The sequence below is a fragment of the Erinaceus europaeus genome, chromosome X, assembly GCF_950295315.1.
Source record: "Erinaceus europaeus chromosome X, mEriEur2.1, whole genome shotgun sequence".
NCBI classification, from domain to species: domain Eukaryota; kingdom Metazoa; phylum Chordata; class Mammalia; order Eulipotyphla; family Erinaceidae; genus Erinaceus; species Erinaceus europaeus.
This window is the reverse complement of record NC_080185.1, coordinates 44,441,773-44,465,503: the sequence shown is the minus strand read 5'-3', so window position 1 is coordinate 44,465,503 and position 23,731 is coordinate 44,441,773. Positions and strand designations below refer to the sequence as shown.

At 39.0% G+C, this 23,731-nt stretch overlaps 1 protein-coding gene across 10 annotated transcripts in view; it reads right to left on the bottom strand.

The window, feature by feature from the left end:
• Window positions 1-23,731, bottom strand: part of KLHL13 (kelch like family member 13) — a 264,819-nt gene that overhangs the window by 34,805 nt on the left and 206,283 nt on the right. For 8 of the 10 annotated variants that reach the window (XM_060183005.1, XM_060182999.1, XM_060183004.1 and 5 more), the window contains one exon: window positions 1,117-1,258. In XM_060183005.1, coding sequence (XP_060038988.1) covers window positions 1,117-1,258 — 142 coding nt within the window. Of the gene's footprint in view, window positions 1-1,116; window positions 1,259-7,581; window positions 7,718-8,452; window positions 8,577-23,731 lie in introns of those variants that run through there. The other 2 variants (XM_060182998.1, XM_060183003.1) reach the window with 2 other exon arrangements.

Below are 23,731 nucleotides of genomic sequence, written 5' to 3'. Positions count from 1 at the left end.
TGGAGATGTCACATTTGTTTTGTCATCATTTTTCCCCACTTAATCTCATCTTTCTAGTTGATACATACAGATCCATTTCATTCTTTCTAGAGATTGGATGGTATTACAGTTTTGATGCAATGTACGTTATGCAATCCTTCTCCTATTGATGGATTTATAAATTTCTTCCAACATTTCCCCAGTCTTCTTCTTATTATTACTATTGTGGTCTCTTTCCTCTCTTACCCTATTTCTCTGTCAATATCATAATAAAATACATAAATGGAAAGAAAGAAAATGGCATGATACAAACACAAACAAAACAAAGCATAAAAACTTTTTTTTTTAAAACACAGAGGTGGGGTAGGGTGGGGGCTGGTGAAAGAACTCACTGTGATAGTATGCTGCCTTGCCATGTGCAAAACCCAGGTTGGAGCCTGGACCCCACTACACTGAGGGGAGCAGAGCTGGGCTATTTGGTCTCTTTCACTCTCTCTGCCTCCCTACCCCTCTGTCTCTAAAACAAACAAGCAAACAAAGGGGCCAGTGGTAGTGCTCCTGGTTTAAGTACACATGTTACAATGCACAAGGACTTGGGTTCAAGCCCTCAATCCCCATCTGCGGGGGGGGGGGGCTTTGCAGATACTTAAGCAGTGTTGCGGTTGTCTATCTGCCTTTCTATTACTCCCTTCTCTCTCGATTTCTAGCTGTTTCTGTCCAATAAGTAAATAAAAATAATAAAAAGTAAAATAAACAGCAGGAACTCATGTAACTTCCCCCTCAAGGTTTCCCCTCTGTTGGACATTTGATTTTTTTTAAGTATAGTTTATTTTATTTTAATGAGAGAGAAAGAGAGAGAGAGAGAGATTCACCAAAGCAATGTTCAGCTCTGACTTATGGTGGTGTTGAGGATTGAACCTGGAACTTTAGAGCCTCAGGCACAACAGTCTTTTGCAGAACCATTATGCTGTCTCCCCAGCCTCTTAATTTTTATTTTCTTTTTTGCTAATTAACAAACTATTTTTAGAGCAGTTTTGGGGTCACTTCAAAACTGGCAAAAGTATAGAGAATTCCCATAAATCCATGATCCCTTCCATCATGGACAACCCAGATTACAAAAGGAATAGCTGAGATTACCTGTAACACCACAGAGCTGTGCGTATTGCTGGTAAAGATGCGTGTGGTTCCTGCCTTGGAAGACTGCAAATGGGAGGAGAGGCCCATTTCGCTGCTTCCAAGGGACAGTTTCATGTGCTGGTCTTCCTCTTCCACTAGAGATCTGAAAATGTTTTTAAATCAGAAAGAAAAGGCAAATGAAAATATGTCAAGTGGTTGAAAGTACTAAGGTTGCTTAGAGAAATTACTAGGCACTAGCACCAATCATCTGTAGATGGATTTTGTTTTATAGTATTTGAGATTCATATAACAGGGAAGACATCTGTGAAAGGATTTCCAAGGTCAGGAAAGATAGTGAACAGAGAAACCCATCTACAAGCTGGCCCAAAATTAGAATCACAAAGACTTTCTTTAGTACCAGAGTAGTTGCTTTTACTGTTGTACAGTTTATTTAGCAATTCCATGAGATTCTGGTATTCACAGTTAAAATGAGTTTGAAATACCCAATTTTAAAAAGATGATAGCTATCGCTATTGTTCACTGAGTAGTCATTATGCTGGGCTATATGTCAAGACTCTTCTGTCAACCCAATATATCAAATGCCAAGAAATTTACACGTCAATTTCACATAGTCTTTAAAAACAATCCTATATAGTAGATACTATTATTGTATTGTAAATCGAGATTATGGAAAATGAGCTACAGGAATGTTAAATAATTTACCTGAGGTCACACAGTTATAAACAAGTTGGGCCAGGATTTTGATTTTACTTTATTCTGATCCCTTCCTCCAAAGATTCTATTAATAAATGCCAAAGAAGAATTATGCTATATTAATACATTATTTCTTTATTCTTTTTGTCACCACCAGGACTTCATTGCTCTAGAGTGTTTTCAGGCAGAAGAGGGAGAGAGAAATAGAGGGAGAGGGAGAGGGAGAGGGAGAGGGAGAGGGAGAGGGAGAGGGAGAGGGAGAGGGAGAGGGAGAGGGAGAGGAGGGAGAGGAGGGAGAAGAGGGAGGAGAAGAGGAAGGGGGGAGGGGCAGATTAAGACTGAAGTGTCCTTCAGCCAGCAACATGGCAGGCAGGCAGCCAGGCTCAAACCTGGATGGAGTTAATGGCGAAGCAAGCACTCTATCCAGGTGAGCTATTTTTGCCAGTTTACATGATCTCCTCTTCTACTATTGTAGTCCCAGCTGAATAAAAACACAAATGAAACAGCTTCTTTTTCTAGAAGTGTCTCTTATGCATTTGGCATTAGATATTAATACAAAGCTATTAATACAAAGTAAGGGCATTGCCATCTTTTCAGAAAAAGCAATCAAAGAAACAATCAGTACCTGAGTAACTTTTTTTAAAAAAAAATTATTATATTTATTTATTTTCCCTTTTGTTGTCCGTTTTTGTTGTTGTTGATGATGTCGTCATTGTTGGGTAGGACAGAGAGAAATGGAGAAAGGAGGGAAAGACAGAGTGGGGAGAGAAAGATACACACCTGCCGACCTGCTTCACCGCCTGTGAAGCGACTACCCTGCAGGTGGGGAGCCGGGAGCCCTAACCCGGGTCCTTACACGGGTCTTTGCGCTTTGTGCCATGTGAGCTTTCTTTGCGCTTTGTGCCATGTGAGCTTAACCGCTGCGCTACCGCCCGACTCCCTACGAGTGACTTTTTAAAGGTTATAAGAAGAACATATTGTCAATAGGTCAGTTAGATGGAGAACATGGGAAAACATTGAACACTAAATAGTTAGATTCTAGTAAAAACTGATCACCATAGGGCCATCATATTCCCTTAGAATAAGTAGACCTGCATTTTCTTAGGTTAACAGTGCTAAGTTCTCTCTGAATCATTTTGTACCTTCATGAGGTAGACATCTAAAATGGGGTGTTGGGATAGAAGAAAGAATGGATTTCTAAGTGTTGGAACACTAAATTTGTCCCAATTATTTGTAGATTCCTAAATAATGAATTACTTGTTTTTCTAACTCTGGGCTGTCCAAAATAATAAAAATTTCCCTTTTCCCTTTTTTTTTATACCTATAATCAATTGATCAAGCTTTAATCAATTGATCAACTTTAACAAGAAAAAAACATTGTAAGATTATACCATACTTTTAATAAAGAGATCATGATTTCTTTTTTTTTCCTTTCTGACACTAACCAAATTATTTTAAATCCAGCAGTAATTAGCAAAAATTCTGGCCTTAGGGAATAACATCAATTCTTCTTAATGCTATTAGAACCATAGTATAACTAAAAATGAGTTAATAATAGATAATCATGTTTTATTCAACTTTCATGGATATTTAATAAAGAGAATAATTCAAGATTTTAATGGGCATAAAAGAAAATGAACATAGTCCCCCACTAGTTTCAGAAGTAGCTTTGAAAAAGAATTAAACTATCTGTATATGACTTACAGTATACACACACAATCACACACACTCTTAAACAGACATTTAAAATTGCAGAATCAATTTGCTAAAGTGGAAAATAGATTGGTGATGATTGGTATCCCTAATGAGAGAATTTCCACCCATCCAGAATTATTTTAATGGAATATTCAAGCAGAATATTTTATTTATTTTTTGTTTCTGTATTCTCTACAAAGAACCTAGTACATGGGAGGCTTAATATGTATCTTCCAAATGAATAAATATTCTCACTTCTGTGGATCATTCCAAAGATATTTCTTTAATATGCAGTGCTTTAAATGACCATCAATTATCATTTCTTATGGAACCACAGATGTCAAAGGCACAGGAATAATGCTGAAACCCCATTGTGTCTAAAGCAAAGCCTGGACATTGCTTCTTTCTTTCTTTTTCTTTCTTTCTTTCTTTCTTTCTTTCTTTCTTTCTTCTCCCTTTCTTCCTTTCTTTTTAATATACTACAGTTAACAACATGTTTACTTGTCATTTGTCACTTGCTTTCCAAATTGAAGAGCAGTATGTGAAAATGTAGCCCTTTCTTGGTAAGAGAAAATGGCTGGCTTTCTAATTACTTACTTCAAAAGCTGAAGAAGCCTCCACTACAATAACCTTCTTCATGACTTTTTATCAACACCCTCTGACTTCTTAACATTCAGCACACTCCCCATTATTTCTGCATCACTAACAGTACATGCCATGCCAATCTTATCAGAGGATTCAATATTCCCTTCTATTGCCTTTTTATTAACTTTATTGACTGGATGTAAAGAGCATTGTTCTTCAACAATTGTTAGGAGGTGAAAACCTCTCTGTAACACTCCCCATCGCCCCTCCCCCCCCACTATCTTTTCAAGGATGGATGATCTGAATAATTCTCAGTCCAAAGAACATTTTAAAATCATATTCTTTTTTTTTCAAGTCAGAAATTAAGAACAACAACAAAGCTGGTGTCTTTGGTGGGGGGTGTGCCTAGGGAGCTGTACTCCCTCCCATTTGGCAATGTTTTGAGACATTTTCCTTTGTCACAATGAGAGAGAGGGGGTGGTTACTGTCATTCTGAGATACTGTTTGATACAACAATGCAGGAAAACAGTTCTCCTCCCTGTCAAAGATGTACTCCAGAAAAATGCCAGAGTGTCAAGGTTGAGGAACACTGATAACAGAAAGATTAACCTTTTCAGGGAAATCTGATCTCAATAACTTCCTAGTTAGAAAGTTGACTCCTTGAGGTTATGCCAGTTCTAAAAATTACAGTGAGGTTGTTACCACAAACTCTTTCAGCCATCTAACAACAGCAGGACTCCTCTACTCTCTTTCAGCACATTAGCTAGAAAAAAAAAAATCAAGCTCTGGGTGGGAGAGGTAGCATAATGGTTATGCGAAAAGACTTCCATGCCTGAGGCTTTAAAGTCTCAGGTTCAAATTCTTGCATATATCAGAGTTGAGCAGTGCTCTGGTCATACTTTGTATCATTCCCTCTGTATATCTGTCTCTATCTCCTTCTCTCTCATGAAAATAAAAAAAAGAATTAACGAAAAAAGAGGTTTAGGGGGTTGGGTGGTAGCTCATTGGGTTAAGTGTACATACAATGCTTGCTCAAGGACCCATGAAAGAAAACCAATTAGATCCCCCAGTTTCCCACCTTCAGGCAGTCGCTTCACAAGTGAAACAGGTCTGTAGGTGTCTTTCTCTCTCCCTCTCTACTCCCCCTCCTTCCTCCATTTCTCTCTGTCCTATCCAATTAAAAAAAAAAAAAGGAAGAAAATGGCCACCAGGAGAAGTGGATTTGTAGTGCAGGCAATAACCCTGGAGGCAAAAAGCAAAATAATAATAATTATTATTATTATTAAAAATAGAAGAAAAATTAAGTTTATAAAAGCAGACTTTTATACTATGTAAACTCATAGAAGAATGTGTTTGTGTGTGTGTATGTGTACATGTGTGCTGAGACTGAATCTAGGGACTCACACATGTGCTACATGCCCTCTCTACCAATTGAGCTATATCCCTGGCTGAGAATACTTTGGCAATTCTCTTCATTCAATGATTTGGATTAACTTTTACATATTCAGTAAATCCTGACCAAATAGGCCCTTCATCAACATTACAAAATTATTCTAGAAGAGATTTCCTTAATCAATTTTCTTTCTAAAAGGCACATATTTCTCAATTCCAACAAATGCATAATATGACAATGGTACTCCTGCCCGCCCCATTACAACTGGACACACCTTTTTCAAACAGTAACTAACCAAAGAGCACAAAATCAATGTTCCAAGAAGTGTACATGAATTAGTCAACTTTGCTTGTTCAAAGAACACAATTGCTTTTTTTTGGAAATCATTAAGGTAAAGAGAGATCATTTTAAGAAAAGCAGTGCAAAGGTGGTTCATATATATATTGGTGAAGGGGATTGAACCTGGGACTTTGGAGTCAAAATCTGTTTGCATAAACATTCTGCTAACTACACTCCACCCAAAACACAGATTGACACTTCTCTGCACTGCTATTTGAAGACAAAGAAAGCAGATAGTAAAAGTGACTGTCAAATGCTAACAGGGTGAAGCAAATATGGTGATCAGGGTCTAAAATCTTCCATAGATAAAATGTTACCCAAAGAGAAACAAGTAAACGGCACAAGCAAGCAATTCATAAAGATGTTAAGTACCAAGAGTTAACAGAAAAAAAAAAGTGAGTATCCCAGAATATCCTAATTAAAGTGAAGATTTCAGTTCTACCCTTACCAACTTATCAAACACTAGAGTAGAAGAGACAATTTCAAAATTGTCAGGGCAAACAAGTGTTCAGCCAATGCTTGCATACAGCACTTCTCACCCAAATGAGATTTTTAATGGAATTTTTAAAACCATCAAATGGATTTTTTTTCATTTTATAACGAGTACCATGATAATGAAAAATCCTGTATTATAGTAAGACCTAGTAGGTGGGCTGAAGAAAGAGTACTCTGGCAATCTGGTTGAAATCTGTTTTCAACATTGAATAATTCTGTAAAGGTAAAAATGTGATAGGTATTCTGGAAAGGACTTTCTACTCGCAAGATTCACTAGAGCAATTGGGTGTATATTCCCGTGCTATAAGGGAACAAGGAAAAAAAGATCTCATTATTGAATTATTTGGTTCCAAAGCCTCAAATGATCTTCCAGCACTTACCAATTTCCATAACGGACCCCTGCCCCTCTCCACTAAAGTGACTATTTTTGTGTTTTAAAAAATGGGGTATCAACTTGACAAACTTATCAAATGAGCATCTCAGTTTTTTGGTTTCTCTATCATTGCACAAATACCAGCTGGTTTTATAACAAAAGCCAGGTGAGGTCAAATTTCATTTTCAAGAAAAAGGAAACTTTTTTTTGTGTGTGTGGTCTCTGAAATCACTGGAATGAAAACACAAGAAGCAAGACTTTCTTCAGTGGAAAAGTTCTAAGTGCCAACCCAAGCACTGGCAGAGTATCTCAAGGCTCACATCAGCTGAAGAACAACACATTAACACCCAACACTATGAGTTTTATTCCTAGAGTCTATGCATAATTAGGGAAAAAATATATATATATATTGCCTAAAGGTAAGTGGAATAGTTGTCAAATCATTCTCTGAACTTTCTCACACTGTTTTTAATTTCTGAAGTGAAAAAAAAATCAAAGAAAAGCTAGGGAGATGAAAGTAGATAAATAACACCTTTAACTTTTATCTCCCAATTAGCTTGATAGCACTTCTCTCACATGACACCATTTCAATTAGGAAGAAGCTAAACCTAAAGATGTTCCCTAATAATATGACTCTACTGTAAAAAAAAAAAGTTATTGCCAAGTTAGTGTCAAAAGTACTGCACACACATTATAGTTTCCTATAGTAATAATATCACCATAACTAAAAGTGCTATTGGGTTGGTATACAAGAACAGCAAGTAGCAACAAAGTAAAATTAAAGCCATGATGAGCATGATATTACAACAAATTAAGTGGCTCATCAAGGCACTAACTCATGCTTTCCACCACGCATGCGCCCAGAAAAAAAATACATAATTTGCACACTCACAATTTATAAAGGATATCAAGAAAAGGGTGCTCTTCAAAGAAGGAGTCTCCCTCCATTTGTCTTTCTTCTCTGAAATAGAGAAGTGTTTGCTAGCAGCGGCACTTGCTGAATGAAAAATTTCTTGTGATAAAGTTGCATGGCAGGTGGAGGAGACATTTAGCCACCTGTTCTCATACTCATTTGAATGTGAGTGCTAAATCTGTCAAGGTATTTCCTTCCACCCTTGAGATAAATCACAAATTTAAGGTGGTAACTGTTATCCCACTGGTTTCTCTATCGAGTCAAAGAATGCATTTTGCATGGAATTCTAAAGATACTAAAGACCTTTATAACTTCACAAAACTTATAATTTTAACCCTCCTTCCAGTCCCTCCCCCTCCGTTATCTCCATTTAAAAAAAAAGGGGGGGAGAAAATGTTTTTAAGAAACAGAGACAAAACATCCAACTCAAGAAGTTGACATGTATAAAATATGCCAGACATTTAATTTAAAAAAATTAAATATTGAGAGACATACCCCTCACTAAATGGCCATTTTCAGCATCATTACACAAGATAATCACAACTATCAGAGCAACTTTTCCAAATAAGGCATAAATCAATTCTTGTTTAAGAAGCTATGGAAAACATATCTCCTTAATGAGGTGCTTGCCTGAAAAGAATCAAGAAAAATAGAGCTTTGGCTACTTATTTGAATTTCTTTTTTTTGTGTGTGTGTGTGTGTGTTTTGTCTGTTAGTTTGCATTATCTCTTTTTATTCCATATATTGTTAAAAGCATGTAGTATTTGAATTTCTTAATAGCATAAATAAGTACATTACTGTTGACTTGAATTCGCTTATGAAAACTTGCAACCTTGATGACATAGAATACCTGCTTATCTTCTCCCCAAGCCTCTCTCTTTCACTGCAGCAACAGCAGAGCCAACAAAAGAGAAAGTTCAGTGTAATAGGGTCAGACTGTAAAATGATTTTCCATAGTAAAGAGGCTCCTTTCTGTATCCATGTGTCACGTTTAAAATAAAACCACATTAATAAATAGCTGATGTCAGTTTTCACATTGGAATAAGATCGTGTAGCCAGCACTTGCTGTGTCCTAGGCTCTGTGCCAAACACGTCCTCTTTGCTACTTAATCCTCAGAGCTATCCCATTTTAAAGACAGGAAACTGAAGCTTGGAGAGTTGAAGGCTTCACCATGAGTCTGGTAACTCTCATTTGAACTTGCGTCTGATTTTTGAAGCCCACATTGTTCCCCTTACACCAAGACTGAAAAATAAAAAAACTAGAGCATAGAGGCCATGATATAATTAATAGATACATGCTTAATTTATAAGTACAAGAAGTATCTCAGAAAGATACATTCTGTTAAAGGCAAGTAGTTTTCTGGCTTAATTAATGCAGTCTAAAATGAGCCAGTTACCACTATTCCCACAAAAAAAAATAATACCAATTCTGAAAAAGAAAACAAACAAACAAACAAAACCTCTCTTACCATTCTCCCAATACAAATACAATAGGGAAATAGCATATCCTAGGCTATAACTAGGATGAGATTTAGAAAGTCATGTACAGTAGTGACATTATTAGCTTTTGAGAAAAACAGATTCTGAATTCCAGAGTCAACCATCTCAATCACAGAAATAGCACTATGCCACAGATGAGGGAACTGGGATAAACAAATGGAATGACAAATGATACTCCATTAGACAACTAGAACAGGAGGAAAGTTAATTATCCAAAGGAAAAGGCATTTGCAGTCTCATTCCTGTCCCTGAAAGACTTTAAAATTAATGTTTGCCACCTTTATCTACCATATTTCAATTCTTATATTTTTTTCATATTTCAAGTCTCTAGGTCTCCCTTAGCCTTATAAAATCTATATAACGATTAGCTCACATTGTCATATGCATCATAACCAGAAAATTCCTCTGCTTAGAAAATTGGCTTATATGCTAGTTCTCATTCTTTACACTCCTTATATCTTGATGAAAGCGGAGTAGCTGGAAAGAGATATACACATACATACATACCTGAACCATAAATAAAAGGGAACGCAAAAGAATAAATTTTTAAATGCTGGCCCCCCTACTTACTACATTAAAAAAAAAAAGTCCAGTTGAAGCTCCTCATGAAGCCATATGAAATGAGGAGAGTACACAAATGGTAGTGGTAGTAGGGAGATAGCAATATGTAGATGTAGGTCAAGGAAAACAGTAAGTTCTCTCATCAATGAATAGTCCCTTTCCAAGTGCATAGGGAAACCTAAAAATCTTTTACACGCATAGATCCTTTGGAAGGATTATCTAACTCAGAGTTAGCATCAGTCCTACTCATTAAGAAGTCAAGCTAGACCTGAGAGAAGAGCAAGACTTCTACTTTTTCAATCACAATAAAAGACTGGAATGTTTCTGATGTATTGCACTAATGCAAAGGACTCTGGGGAAGGAGGGCAGGAAGGGGGCTGGGAGGTACTCTGGGGTCCTGGTGATTGAAAAGCATTCAAGTTGGACTTGAGAGTGTTCTGCAGATACCTGTCATAGTGAGATCAGAAGTTGTGCTCATGTGTTAATAACTATACTGTAAACTAGTAAACCCCCTTCAATAAAGTGAGAAAAGAGAAAGAAAGAAGTAGAGAAAGGAAGAAAGAAAGAAAGGAAGGAAGGAAGGAAGGAAGGAAGGAAGGAAGGAAGGAAGGAAGGAAGGAAGGAAGAAAGGGAGGAAGAAAGGGAGGAAGAAAAAAAGAAATGTAGAAAGAGAAAGAGGGAGAGAGGGAGGGAAAAAAAGAAACTGGAATGGGAGCTCCAATCCCCTCAATATAGAGGCCAGGTTTTTTTCTTCAAAGAGTTTTGCTCCTAGACTATTTGTCAACCAAGGTGCCATTTTACTGTCATTACTCATAGCTCACCAACTTTGACATTAGACTCGTGTGCCACAGTACATTTCAGTGGAAATGAAAGTTATGAAAGAATTGCACCCCTACTTGCCTCAAATTTCAGTTAATCAAATATTCAAACACCTAAGTTATCCACTTTAACTGCATTATAAATGCAGATTCCATAATTCAAAAACCCAATTCGAAATCACTGAAACAAACCCCTTTGGGAACCGGAGAATCATTAATCACTTGGGACTCATTAATCACGTGGTGCAACACTGCTAACTCCTATCCTTCTCTGATTTTTCCTAATTTCCTACTTATCCATTCAACTTCACCAAGTCAATAATTCACAATCAGGTCTTAAGGGAATGTTTATTTCTCTTTTAAAAGGAAACATATGTAAAAAAAAATTCTAAACAACGCAACAATGGCCACCTCAACATGCTTCACTTCAGACTGTGTCCAGAGACTTCACGTGTGGAATGACAACCCTTCAGCTTCATTACTCGGGTGAGACCTTTCCTTTCATAGTATACTCTAATTCCATCTCAGGTGGTTCACTTTCTAACAAAGTCCCAAAACCTAGATATACACCAGTTTCTGTGAGAGAGAGCATATGTTCACACGTATCCATAAACTATTGCAAAATATATACCTGAAAGCAGAAGTACACTAGAGTTTGCAGTGAGTATCCCCCTAACACTTCCTCTCCACTATTCCAAGCTTTGGGTCCATGATTGCTCAACAATTTGTTTGGCTTTGTATGTTAACTCTCTTTTCAGTCACCAGGTTCCAGATGTCATCAGGGTGCCGGCCAGGCTTCCCTGGACTGAAGACCCCACCAATGTGTCCTGGAGCTCCACTTCCTCAGAGACCCACCCTACTAGGGAAAGAGAGAGGCAGACTGGGAGTATGGATGGACCAGTCAACGTCCATGTTCAGCGGGGAAGCAATTACAGAAGCCAGACCTTCCACCTTCTACAGCCCACAATGACCCTGGGTCCATGCTCCCAGAGGGATAGAGAGTGGGAAAGCTATCAGGGGAGGGGGTGGGATATGGAGATTGGGTGGTGGGAATTGTGTGGAGTTGTACCCCTCCTACCCTGTGGTTTTGTTAATTTATCCTTTCTTAAAAAAAAATTCTAAAGAGTTAGACTTTCAAATTTCCAAATAGCCAGTTGCATTTCATGTCCTAAGAAATATAATTGGCAGTGCTAAGAGTTCCAGTGATTCTGCCTCTTCAAAGCATGTAATCTGGGAGTCGGGTGGTAGCGCAGTGGGTTAAGCACAGGTGGCACAAAGCATGTAATTAATCTAACAAATCTCAACCTTGATTTTGCAATGACCTAGAGGCCTTGCTAATGATTTCAACGAATGTGATAAAATTTTCAGTATCAAGTCAATCATGGCTTAATGTTGAATATGGTCTAATCAAATCAATGTGTTCGTATGACAGTCAATACTTTAAAACAACTTTGAGCTACCATTTACCTAACAGAAAGTCATCCATTTTTAAGTAGACAATTCAACAAATTTGTGTACATTTACCAAGTTGGACAGCTGTCATCATAACCAGTTTTACAATGTTTTCATCACACCAATGAGATTCTTCAGATCCACTTACAGTATAGTTTTTTCGTATTAAAATGATCTTCCAGGGGCCGGGTGGTGGCACACCTGGTGGAGCACACATGCTGGCATGCTTAAGGACCCCAGGTTTAAGCCTCCAGGCTCCACCTGCAGTGGGGAAGCCTCACAAATGGTGAAGCAGTGCTACAGGAGTCTCTCTTTCTCTCTCCCTCTCTATCTCCTCTTTCCCTCTCAATTTCTCTCTGTCCAATCTAATCAAATCAATAAATATTAAAATAATAATAAAATTATTTTTCTTTGTGTGAGGTCTACTCAACATTGAGTTTATTTTTATATATAAATTTTTAAAAAGACACACACACACACACACACAGACACACACACACACGGCTCTGGAGATGGCTCACTTGGTACAACACATTTTACCATGTGCAAGGCCCTGGGTTTGAGCCCCAGGTGGCAGAAACTTCCTGGGTTATTGAGTCGTGCTGTGGACTCTCCTCTCTATCTTGCCCTCTATCTTTGTGTCTCCCTCTCTCCTTTTCTAACTCTATTTTGAGAGAGAGAGACCCCACCACGAGTGGAGGAATCACACAGGTGTGCAGCCCCAGGGATAATGGTAGTGGGAAAAAATCATTTAACAAGAAAGAGAGAGTATGGAACACTGTTCAGCTGTGGTTTATGGTAGTGCCAGGGATAGAATTTGGGGCCCCAGGCATGCAAATCCTGCCCAGTATTGCTGAACTATCACCCTGAAACCTCATAAATCAATTGTAAGATTTCAAATTGTTCCTCTTACACTATGCTTGTCATAAAGAAGCAAACCCATCACTAACCTAATGTTCTCAGTTCATTCTCAGTTCACTAGGAGAGGCAAACCAACTTTATTGTCTTTTATAGCACACTCACCTACCTATACATTCAAATACCAGATCCTGAGAGTAGAAATTCAGTCTTTCATCCTAGAGTTGGCTTCTGATTTATCTCCTAAATTGTCACCAGGATCCATCACTTTATTGTGCTACTAGATATTGGTGTGTGTGTGTGTGTATGTGTATGTGTGTGTGTGTGTGTGTGTGTGTGTGTGTGTGTAGGTATGTGTGTATAGGTGTGCATGATAGCCATTCCCATATGGTAATGGACTCAGAATCTAAGCCATATGCATAGCTTCCAGTTCTCCTTGGCCAGATTAGATCAGTATCATGTTTGTATTTTAACTTTTTTTTTTTGTATAGCGACAGAGAGAAATTAAGAGGAAAGGGGGAGATAAACAGATAGATAGATATAGATAGATTAGATAGATAGATAGATAGATAGATAGATAGATAGATAGATAGATAGATAGACAGATCTCCAGCACTGTTTCACAGCCCATAAAGCTACCCCCTTCAGGTGGGGACCTGGGTCTTAAACCTGGGTTCAGTGTGCACTATAATGTGTGTATTTTACCTGGTGTGTGACCACCGGGCCCCCATGTTCAACTTTGTATCCCAACACAACTTCATGACCTAGTTGTCGACAACTCTGCTAAATGTGACTTTAAAAACTGCTCTACAAATCAATAAAATATGTTATTACATAAAACAAAACAAACAAAAAACTGCTCTACTGAGAGTCGGGAGGTAGTGCAGCAGGTTAAGCCCAGGTGGCGCAAAGTGCAAGGACTGGTGTAAGGATCCTGGTTGGAGACCCTGGATCCCCACCTGCTGGGGAGTCACTTCACAAGTGGTGAAGCAGGTCTGCAGGTGTCTATCTTTCTCTCCCCCTCTCTGTCTTTCCCTCCTCTCTCCATTTCTCTCTGTCCTATCTAACAACGATGACGTCAATAACAACAACAATAATAACTACAATAAAGCAACAAGGGCAATAAAAGGGAATAAATAAATATTTTTAAAATTCTTAAAAACAAACAAACAAAAAACTGTTCTACAGAAATTATCTGGGAAGTCTATGTTCACAATGCAGCAACACTATGGAAGGAATCCCTCAAGCAAACTATGCTCTGTGACTACATGTTTACTTCAATTAGGAGATAGTCTTAATAAAATTAGAAATGTTTTCCTTGAAGGCAGCCAGTTCGTTCCTTCCTTCTTTCCTTCCTTCCTTCCTTCCTTCCTTCCTTCCTTCCTTCCTTCCTTCCTTCCTTCCTTCCTTCTCCTCTAGGAGGCAGATGCAAATCACGGATCACAGGGTGGGGGTAGGTGGGGGGGTGAGGTATTTCTGGAAGCTTTAGGTCTTCTGACTTACAAAGAGGATACATTCTTGGGGGGAGCTCATAAGTAGTAGAGGCACACCATACCATTTTCTTCTTCCTTTTAATTTTTTTATTTATAAAAAGGAAACAGTGACAAAACCATAGGATAAGAGGGGTACAGCTTCACACCATGCCATTTTTTTAACAGCATGATAGAGAAGGTACCAAGCTTCCAAAGTCTCTGTCATTTACATAGGTAACTGGAGGGGAACCAGGTGGTAGTGTCCCTCATAAAGTGTGCATCTTACTATGTAGCAAGGACACGTGTTCAAGCCTCCAGTCCCCACCTGCAAGGGGGGTGGGGAGACTACTGCAGCTGTCTCTCTTTTTCTCTCCCCTCCCCCTTCCCTCTCAATTTCTCTCTGTCTCTATCCAAAATCAATACATCAAATATTAAAAAAAAATAAAAAAGGTAACAAGCAAACAAGAAGATAATTGGAGGGCACGAGGGTGGTGACTTAGTGGACGAGCAGGGGCTTTGCATGCAGCAGGAATGGGTTGGATCTACGTGCAAAAGGACTTTGAACTCTGGATGGTGGAATGGTGCCTTGGGCTCACACTTGCTCTCTCTTTCTCTCACAAAAAAAGAAAACTTTAAAAATATTGAAATAGGAGTCGGGTGGTAGCACAGTGGGTTAAGCAAAGCAAGGACCAGCATAAGGATCCTGGTTTAAGCCCCCAGCTCCCCACCTGCAGGGGAGTGGCTTTACAGGTGGTGAAGCAGGTCTGCAGGTGTCTATCTTTCTCTCCCCTTCTCTGTCTTCCCCTTCTCTCTCCATTTCTCTCTGTCTTATCGAATAACAACAATACAATAATGACAACAACAATAATAACTACAACAATAAAACATCAAGGGCAACAAAGGGGAATAAATAAATTTAAAATAAATAAATAAATAAATAACCTTAATTTTTTTTTAATATTGAAATATAGCATGGCCCTGGAGGTAGCTCAGTGGTTGAGCATACATATCCTGCATGAAGTCCCGGGTTCAATAACTGGCATAGCATTAATAAAAAGACAAAAACAAAATATCCATAGAACTTCTTAAATCTTGCTCCTTTCTCTACTTCACTTGTAAATTCAATCAATCAATCAGTCATTTAAAAAATTGGGCTTGACTCAACAGTACATGAAAATGTACTGTTAAATCTTGAGTTAAATCTCTGGAACTTGAGTTAAATCTCTGGAACTGTGCAAGAGAAAATTGAAAAGGAAGATGATTGCAGCACTCTGAGCTGTCCGTGTATAGTGTTTCTTTTAAAAAATATTTTTATTCATTTATAATTGGACAGAGAAATTGAGAGTGGAGGGGGAAAATAGAGACAGAGAGACACTTGCAGCCCTGCTTCACCACTTGTGAAGCTTTCCCCCTTGCAGGTGGAAACCAGGGGCTTGAACTTGGGCCCCTGTGCACTGTAATGTGTGTGCTTAACCACCACCTGGTCCCCCCTGTGTGTATGTTTTGTAGATGGTCCTATGAATTGTTAAATAGTAAATGAAATGAAGAACTGTCTTGATCTGTTTTGAGACAAATAGAAGGAACAGGGTAAATATTAAGTAAGACAGAGAGGAGTATTCCTTTCTTTTTTTCCTCCACAAAAGCCTCTAAACTAGTGTTTCACATGTCACTTTAGAACTTCAGAGGCTCAGAGGTAAGGAGGAGACAGAGAATGCTGATCAAGCTGGGAAGGCCAGCATGGAGTCAAGCTTGAAGACTACTCAGTTGTTTAAAAATGATGATGTCATCCCCTTTGCCTCATCTTGGAGTCTGAAGAAATATGTTAACTGAGATAAGCCAAGAAGGAAGAATACTGGATGGCCTCACTCATAGGTAAAACTGAAGAAACAAGGACAGGCAAGGGCCAGGGGATGGCACACCTGAGAAAGCACACCTGTTACCATGCACAAGGACAGAGGGTTAAGTCCCTGGTCCCCACCTGTAAGGGGAAAGCTTCTGAAGTGGCCAAGCAGTGCTGCAGGTGTCTTTCTTTCTCTTTCTCTCTCTCTATCTCCCCTTTCCCTCTCAGTTCCTCTCCGTCTCTATCCAAATAAATGCATTAATAAAATAAAATAAAATAAGAAACAAGGACAGATATTTTAAAGTAAAACTTGGCTTGGGTGTGATGTATTGCACCAAAACAAAGGACTTTGAGGAAGAAGGAGAAGTGAGGGACCTGGGGGTGGGGTTTGGCTTTGGGGTTCTGGTGGAAAAGGAAAAGATAAGGGTGAAGAGTATTCTGCAGAAATCTGTCATGAAGAGATGAGAAATTATACTCAGGTGTCAACAACTGTACTGTAAACCATTAACCCCCTTCCCAACAAAATGATTTTTTTAAAAAAGTTGCATCAGCTAGTTTGAAAATGCTGCTACACTCATATGCTCTATCTACAGAAGCTATCTCCAGAATATGTCATTTTTCAAATATTGGACACTCAATCTCTTCCTTCTTTTTAAATTGCCAACAGGGTTATCCCTGGTGCTTAGCACCTGCACTATGAACCCACTGCTCCCAGAGGACATTTTTTTCCTTTATTTATTTTTTCTAGAAATTGAGAGAGGAGGGAAAGATAGAAAAGGAGAGAGAAGGGGGCTGGGTGGTAGCACAGTGGGTTAAATGCACATGGTGCAAAGCACAAGGGCTGGCATAAAAATCCCGGTTCAAGCCCCTGGCTTCCCACCTGCAGGGGGGTCATTTCACAAGTGGTGTAGCAGGTCTGCAGGTGTCTATCTTTCTCTCCCCTTCTCTGTCCTGCTCACCTCTCTCGATTTCTTTCTGTCCTATCCAACAACAACAGCAGAAATAACAACAATAATAATAACATCAACAATAAACAAGGGCAACAAAAGGGAAAAAAATGGCCTCCAGGAGCAGTGAATTCATAGCGCAGGCACAGAGCCCAGGCGGTGAGTGACAAAAAAAAAAGAAAAGAGAGAGAGAGAGAGACACCTGTACACCTGGTTCACTGCTCGTGAAACCTCCCCCCTGCAGGCAGGGAACTGGTGCTAGAACCAGGATCCTTGAGCATGGCAATGTGTGTGCTTAACTGGGCGTGCTACCGCCTGCCCTTCTTCTTGTAAGTCTTATAGTATGGAGCAAATTAGCTTATTCAAAGCTATTCTCTGTGGAAATGAATGTGGCTATATAGTGCTTACTGATCATATTTAAAAATATTTTATGCGAGAAAGTAAGAAGGATATAGACAGACACCTGCAGCACTGCTTCACCACACTCAAAGCTTCTCCCCTGCAGGTGTGAACTGTGGGCTTGAACACAGTTCCTTGCTCATTGCAATACAGGTACTCAAGTCAGTGAATCACTGGCCACTTCTGAAATCTTGGTCAGTTAGAAGAAATTGAATCTTAAATGTGTCTCAATGTCATGAATTTAAAAGAGTCCTCCATAAGTTACTGTAAATTAAAAAAAAAAAAAAAGCCAACACCCGTGATTGTACAAATACTTTGGTCATCCTGAACTCCTGCTTCTATCACATTTTCACATTCAGTTAACTCTCAAAGCACTACTGAATATCTATCTCCTTGGTATGTCCCTACTGGAATGTGTTATCTCTTATTTGGCTTTGGTTATGAATATAAATCACATATTTGTTATAGAATAGCTTCCTCACATACCATGACTGCATTTATAGCTCTGAAAGTCACTCCCTTGCTCAAAATTATTCAATGACTTCTTACTGCTTGCTAAACAAAACTTGATCACGTATTTTTGGATTCAAGACATCTTGGACTAGACCTCCTTAGCAAATCACACAGCTAAGTATTTAATTCAAAATAAATTTATCTTTAATAACTACAAAATAAATAAAATTTACATTTGTTCACAGATTATCACTTACGGTTGCTTTAGAATGTCAATTTCATACATGTTAACAGCTATGTCTTTTCTGTCATTAAACAAGGAAAATGAAAAAGCCCTTTTATTTATCCACCTTGACAGAAGAGTTATTTACTGTTAACTTAAACTGTCAGCTGCTAACCCTTCCCACTTAAGTTTAAGCTCCTTTAAGGATAAAACCATTCAGAAGATAAATCAGCATGGCTGACTTCTTGAGGACTAATTAAAAATTTATTTCTTCTACCCGGTTTGAGCCTCCGGCTCCCCACCTGCAGGGGAGTCGCTTCACAAGCAGTGAAGCAGGTCTGCAGGTGTCTTTCTCTCCCCCTCTCTGTCTTCCCCTCTTCTCTCCATCTCTCTCTGCCCTATTCAACAAGGACATCAATAACAACAATAATAACTACAACAATAAAACATCAAGGGCAACAAAAGGGAATAAATAAATATTTAAAAATATTTCTTCTAAAGCCTAGATCAGTTTTCCTTTTTATGTAGAAAGTTGTTCTTAAAAAAAAAAGGGAGTTGGGCAGTAGTGCGGCAGGTTCAGCGCACCTGGAGCGAAGGGCAAGGACCAGCTTAAGGATCCCAATTTGAGGCCCTGGCTCCCCACCTAAAGAGGAGTCACTTCACAAGCAGTGAAGCAAGTCTGCAGGTGTGTATCTTTCTCTCCCCCTCTGTCTTCCCTTCCTCTCTCCATTTCTCTCTGTCTTATCTGACAACGATGATATCAATAACAACAACAGTAGTAACTACAACAACAATAAAAAATAACAAGGGCAACAAAAGGGAAAATAAATCAATCAATCAATTAAAAAAAAACCTGTCCTCTAAAGACATATTGTCATTTAAGTTCAAGCCAACAAGCTTAACTTGAAAACATAAATTTCATGTTTTCCCATTATGATAAGTGATATTTGAAATTATTTATTTATTTATTATGAGAGAGATAGAGAGACCAGAGTACTACTCAGTTCTGCCATATGGTGGTGCTGAGAATTGAACCTGTGACTTCTGGGGCCTGAGGCAGGCAATTTGGTGCTCTAGCAGGCTAAGCTATCCCCTTGTCCCAAAGGACTCTTAACTTTAAGAGTAGTTGTTCTCTTGGTACAAATTATAATATTATTTTCCTTATCAAATTACAATTTGGTGAAACAGTGGTAAATTGGTTCTAGTGAAGTCACATTCAGTCTGTGCAATATCATGGCACCATTTATCAGCAAGCAAGGAAGAGGTTCAGGATTTCTTTCTTTTTTAAAAAAAATACAGATATTGGGGAGTCGGGTGGTAGTGCAGCAGGTTAAGCGCACGCACGTGGCACAAAGCACAAGGACCAGTGTAAGCATCCCAGTTCTAGCCCCGGCTCCCCACCTGCAGGGGGAGTCACTTCACAAGCAGTGAAGCAAGTCTGCAGGTGTCTATCTTTCTGTCCTCCTCTCTGTCTTCCCCTCCTTTCTCCATTTTTGTCTGTCCTAACAATGACAACATCAATAACAACAATAACTACAACAACAAAGAAAAACAACAAGGGCAACAAAGGGGAAAATAAATATTTTTTTAAATACAGATATCTTGCTTAAACATTATTTATGCAATGAAATAAACAGAGAGAAACTGATAAGGGAGAGGGAGATAGAGAGGCATCCAGAAAGACACCTGCAGCACTGCTTTACTGCTCCTGAGGCTTCCTCCACTCAAGTGGGCATCAAAGACTTGAACCTTGGGGTTTGAACCCAGGTCCTTGTACATGGTAACACGTTCACTCTACTTAGATGTGCCACCATCTGGCCCTTAAAATTCAGATTTATTTATTTAAAGGGAGGCACCAAGACCACAGCAACACTCTACTCCAGCTTACATAATCCATGGGGAGAGGGTGCTACACATGGACCTTCCTTCCCACATGCAGGTCCTGGGTTACTGGGTCATTTCTTTTCACAGAAATTATTGCTATTTCCTATTCTGCAAGACTATGACATACTAGATCACTGCATATATCGAATAAAGAATTGCAGCACTTTTACCTGATTTGTACAAGGCTATAGATCTTAAGGCTACTCTCTCTGAGGGGCCAGGTGGAGGTGCACCTACTTAAGTGCACACATGACAATGCACAAGGACCCAGGTTCAAGCCCCTGGTCCCCACCTGCAGGGGAAAAGCTTCAACCATTGTCTCTCTCTATCACTTCCCTTCCCCTCTCAATTGTTCTGTCTTTAACCACTAATAAATGAAAATACAGACTACTCTCTCTGAATTCATTCATCCACCCAACATTTATTAGCATTTTCATTGGCAGGCATTGTACTAATAGGTAAAGAAAGAGTAAGATGCTTCCTTGTAAAGAGAACACAGTAAAAGAAGCAATTACTTTCCAAAAAATAAAATTGTATAAAATATACGTCTCACCATTAGCTGTTATCAATACACTTGCATGATTCATATAAACTCCTATAAGGAAACTTAACTGCAAGTTTTGCTTCATAATACAGAAGTGTCTGCATTTATATATAAGCATAAAATAAAAAAGTAACATCAAATTTGCTTATTACTGATTTTTAAAGGATTATATATTCCCGATTGGATTATACACAGATGGATCAACCACCAAACAATATTCACTATTCAAGATTACAACCTGGAATTATTGTTTCACAAAATACATTATATATAATACCATAATTATTTGAAAAAAGCCAAAAATGTTTGGTGATGTGAGACAATCTTTATTTTTAAATAAAAATAAATACAACATTCTTTATTTTTAAAGGTAGTCTCTAATTGCACCTAGGTAAATACTTCAGTAATCTCTCTGTGGAAAATATTCAGAGCTAAGTCTCAGTATTCTTCAGATCAAAACATTGCTTCAGCTCTATGAATTTTTGTTCAGCTGTGAATCATTCAGTAGTGATCACATAAAACAATTTTTGTAGGAAAGAACTTATAATGAATGAAAAATCACTTCAATTTCACAGTGCCAAGGAAGTGAATAATCTATTCACAACAAAGACTATCCATATGCTTTTTAAAAAAAAAACATTCTATTTCAGATACTTTGTGGGTCTGTCCAAACTAAAGCCAGATCAAACTAAATTAATTGGGAACACAGTTCACTGTAGAACAAGAGAAACGACTCTGATATAATCACATCAATAAAGAGAAATCTAGTTGAGGTTTTTGTAGTAAACTGGTCTTTAACATGAATTAGCAATGCTGTTGATAAAACGGGTTGACTCAGTAAAACGGGATACTAACAAAAACTGGGATGATTCATCAATACAGTGTACACAGATGGAGAAAAATTATTAGAAGTATCACATCCTTTTGCAAAGCACAGTGGTATGACGGAGTGATGACTAAAGTTTTTTTAACCAATTTTTAGACTCAAATAACTCTTATTAAGATAACTGTACTCAGGGGGCCTAGTGGTGGTGCACCTGTTTGAGTGCACATGTTACAATGTGCAAGGACTCAGGTTCAAGCCCCCAGTCCCCACCTGCAGAGGGAAAGCTTCAAAAGTGGTGAAGTAGTGCTGCAGGTGTCTCTCACCCTCTCTATCCCTCCCCTCCCTCTTGATTTCTGACAGTCACTATCCAATAAATCAAAATAATTAAAAAAATAACTGTGCTCTATTTAAAGATGCCCTGATCTTGTCTCATTGACCAGTGAAAAACAGTATATTTTTTGAAAGCAAATAAAAACAAAAATAGAAGATGATATATGGCAAGTTGGAAATGAAATGTAATGCTCATTTAGAATTCTTGAAATATTTATCAGGAAAGACATTAATGCCAGAAGAAGCAAGAAGAGTAGGTAGGGGGAGAGATGAAATAATCCTCAGTTCAGACACTCCAACCTATATTTCTCATGTTATATCCTCACAATTTTAGTGCTCTGAAGGCTAGTATTTAATCTTTTTTTTTTTTTTTGCCTACAAGGGTGTTGCTGGGGCTTGGTGCCTGCACTACAAATCCATTGCTTCTGGAGACCATTTTTTCCCCTTTTTGTTGTTGGATAGGACAGAGAGAAATGGAGAGAGGAGGGGAAGACAGAGAGGGGTAGAGAAAGACAGACACCTGCAGACCTGCTTCACCGCTTGTGAAGTGAACCCCTGCAGGTAGGGAGCGGGGGGGTGGGGGGGCTCGAACCAGGATCCCTACACTGGTCCTTGCACTTTGCTCCATGTGCGCTTAACCCGCTGCGCTACTACCCCGCCCCCCAGTATTTAATCCTTTCATTAAGTGAAAAACTCAAGTCCTTGTACATCTTTGTAATCGCATGAGTTCTTTTTTAAAAAATACTTTTTAAAGATATTTATTTATTCTATTTTGTTGCCCTTATTATTTTATTGCTGTAGTCGTTGTTGATAGGACAGAGAGAAATAGAGAGAGGAGGGGAAGACAGAGAGGGGGAGAGAAAGATAGACACCTGCAGACCTGCTTACCGCCTATGAAGCAACTCCCCTGCAGATGGGGATCTGGGGGGCTCGAACCTTTGTGCTTCACGATACGTGCACATAACCTGCTGCGCTACTGTCTAACTCTGTAATCACATGAGTTCCTGATATTAAAGAGGAAGAATGGTAACAGAGAGATGGATGTGAAAAGGACTCCTGCCACCACTGGCACTGAAGATGAAAGAAGGAAGCCAAGGAATTCAGGTGGCTTTCAGAAGCTGGGATCAACCCTCAGCATACAAGGAGCAAAGAGATGGGGATCTTGATGATCTTAAAGCTGTAGAGAACTGAATCGTGTCAGTTGCCAATGTAATGGAGATACATTCTCCTCTAGAGTATCAGCAATAACTAAAACCCTACCTACCATTAACTTGAGAGTGATAGATAGACACCTGCAGACCTGCTTCATGACTTGTAAAGCTCCCCTGCTGCAGGTGGGGGGAGTTGGGTACTCTAATCTGGATCCTTGTGCTGATCCTTGAGCTTAGTACTATGTGCACTTAACCAGGTGTGCCACTGCCTGGTCCCCTCCCTTAGCTTTTTACTTGAAGTGTGACACAGAGCAAGTTAACTACCTTCTCTGAACCATTGCGAGTTTATGTGTAAAATGGAGAGGCAGACTGTGTGGGAAGCGGCCTGCAAAAGGTTTGGCACTTTGAGAGTAGCCCTCTGTAAAGTCTATTACATTTAACTATGCTGTGCTGGAACTTCAATTTTTAAGCTGTCAATTCATTATATTTCACATGTAAATTCCAGTATCTGTTATGCAGGTCAGATTTACTTTTTTTTTTCCCCTTCAGGGTTATTGCTGGGCTAGGTGCCTGCACCACTGCTCCTGGAGGACATTTTTTCCCATTCTGTTGCCCTTGTTGTTATTATTGTTGTTATTGATGCTGTCGTTGTTGGATAGGACAGAGAGAAATGGAGAGAGGAGGGGAAGACAAAAAGGGAGAAAGACAGATACCTGCAGACCTGCTTCACTGCTTGTGAATCGACCCCCCCCCCTGCAGGTGGGGAGCGGGGAGCTCGAATCTGGATCCTTATGCACGTCCATGCTTCTCACCATGTGCACTTAACCCGCTGCACTACCACCCAGCCCTCCAGATTTACATTTTAAAAACC